Raw genomic sequence first — 2,172 nt, 5'->3', positions numbered from 1 at the left:
TCGATCGATTTGAATTTTGGTTTTTGTGCTAACACAGGTATGCTAAAACTTTTGAAAATCATAACTTCCTCTTTTGAAATTAGATGTGGATGTTCCCTATTTGCTCAAGTTCACTTTTACGAATACTACGACTTTTATTTAGATTATCTTCGCTAAATAATTTTCTTCTGAAAACACCTAATTTTTGTTGTGAAGAATAATTATCCTATTATTAATTTAATCATCTAACTCTATCTTGCGGGCGTTAGATCCAGTGACGGAGCTTGAACATATAATTTGGAGGGTCGAAAGTAAAAAAAATCTAAAATTAACGTTACTACACATAAAAAATCTGCATTTAAACACCAAAATACCTAAAGTTACTTTTCTTACACAAAAAACCAATTCTTTAGCAACTAAACACAGACAATAATTAAAAAAATAATTACAAATCAGCCCGATGACCTTTAATGTCTTTAAAATCATCAATTACCGACTTTGAATCAGTGTTTTTGGCAATTTCCCTTTCTATGTAAACCACCAAATTGTTTGCGAGAAAGTCATCTGACATCTTATTGCGAAGACAGTTCTTGAATATTTTCATTGCAGAAAATCCCCTCTCTGTTGTCGCGGTAGAAGCTAGAAGTGTTAAGCTTAACCAAACCACTCTATCAAGCAAATAATATGTTTCGTGTTTCTAAGTTTCCACAAGTCCCTTGCATAGGTCAGCAATAGTAGATACACCATTTAGCCTAGGATTCTTTGTCATATCAATATTAAAAATCTCCAATTGATATCGTAATTGAATTCTCTCTTGCTCCGTAAAATCTCCAAGATAATACTTCTCAACAAGAAGACAAATCTGATCAATGTTAATCATTTTAGGGTGTTCTTTTGAAACTAAAGTAGAACTAAGATGTAAAAACTCCATCGCTTGATCTTTGAATCTACTATTCAATTCATGTAACTGTTTGTCCAATGTGGATGTAAACAAATCTACTCAATAAAAATGTTCAAAAGTAACATGATTATCTATTTTTCGAGGCCGGTATCGAGTAGAAGTATATGGAGCATTCATATCTGGAATATCTATTTGATGTTTCTCACAAAAAAATTGTACCTATGCAAGTAAAGAATCCTATCTGTTGTTTCTGAAATCATGTATACCTTCCATTGTTGGTGAAACTAACTCCACGGCATTAAGAATATCTTGGGATTTCTTTTGTAGAACTTGAGAAAGTATATTAGTTTTTCCCATTAGTTCCTTCATCAAGTGAAGAATAAACACAAACTCAAATGATTTCAGGTAACTATAAGCTGCATCAGCATCTCCTCGTTAAGAATAAGTAGCAGATACGTCATCAATTATTCCTTGGAACACAACACGAGTACAATCAAACATGTTAAGCAAACTACAAACGGAACGAAGATGAGAACCCCAACCTGTATCACCAGCTCTTGTTAATCTCCCAACTTGATTTAATCCTTTTCCTTAATTAATTTCACCAAGTTCCAATAAATGCTCAATCTCAATTTCCTTTGCCTTTTGTAACTCATCATGATGCTTACTAGAAGCACAAACCACATTAATTGTAAAAATTAAGTTTGAAAAAAATTGGTGCACAGGAATAATTTCTCTTGAAGCAGCCACCTGTGCTAGTTGTAATCTGTGAGCAAAGCAGTGAACATAATACGCATAAGGACAATCCTTAAGAACAAATGCTTGTAATCCATTCCATTTCCCTCTCATATTACTAGCACCATCATACCCTTGGCTATGGATTTTACTAACATCAAACTAATAGTGTAAAAGTTGTCCCCACATGTTTGTTTTCAAGGTTAATGATAAGGTATCCTTGACATGAATCAAATCCAAGAATCTTTCCCGTATGATCCCTTCTACATCAACAAATCACAAAACTATAGCCATTTGCTCTTTTTTAGACTCATCCGTGACTCATCAACCATGACACAAAAGTATGAATCCCTCACTTCACTACGAATATGTTTTCGAACTTTATTTGCAATAATACTAAGAATTTCTTTTTGAATTTCTCCAGAAGTATACGTTGAATTATAGGGAGATTTCTCTAATATAACATTTGCAACTTCATCATTATAAGATGCTAGAAGTTTTAGTAGTTAGAGAAAATTACCATGGTTTTTGGAATTAGGACTTTCATCATTTCCTCG

At 33.0% G+C, this 2,172-nt stretch overlaps 1 protein-coding gene across 1 annotated transcript; it reads right to left on the bottom strand.

The window, feature by feature from the left end:
• Window positions 1–676: 676 nt before the first annotated feature.
• On the bottom strand, window positions 677–1,729 carry LOC145002312 (uncharacterized). Its single transcript, XM_078961608.1, has 4 exons — window positions 1,486–1,729; window positions 1,337–1,422; window positions 1,147–1,243; window positions 677–975 (listed from the first exon to the last, which is right to left on the bottom strand). Exons 1-4 carry the CDS (start codon window positions 1,727–1,729, stop codon window positions 677–679), a joined length of 726 nt encoding a protein of 241 aa, XP_078817734.1.
• Window positions 1,730–2,172: the final 443 nt, after the last annotated feature.

Source organism: Lactuca saligna, chromosome 6, assembly GCF_052625555.1.
Source record: "Lactuca saligna cultivar CGN05327 chromosome 6, ASM5262555v1, whole genome shotgun sequence".
Lineage (NCBI taxonomy): Eukaryota > Viridiplantae > Streptophyta > Magnoliopsida > Asterales > Asteraceae > Lactuca > Lactuca saligna.
Note: the sequence above shows the minus strand (reverse complement) of the source record. Positions and strands in the feature narration are given on the sequence as shown.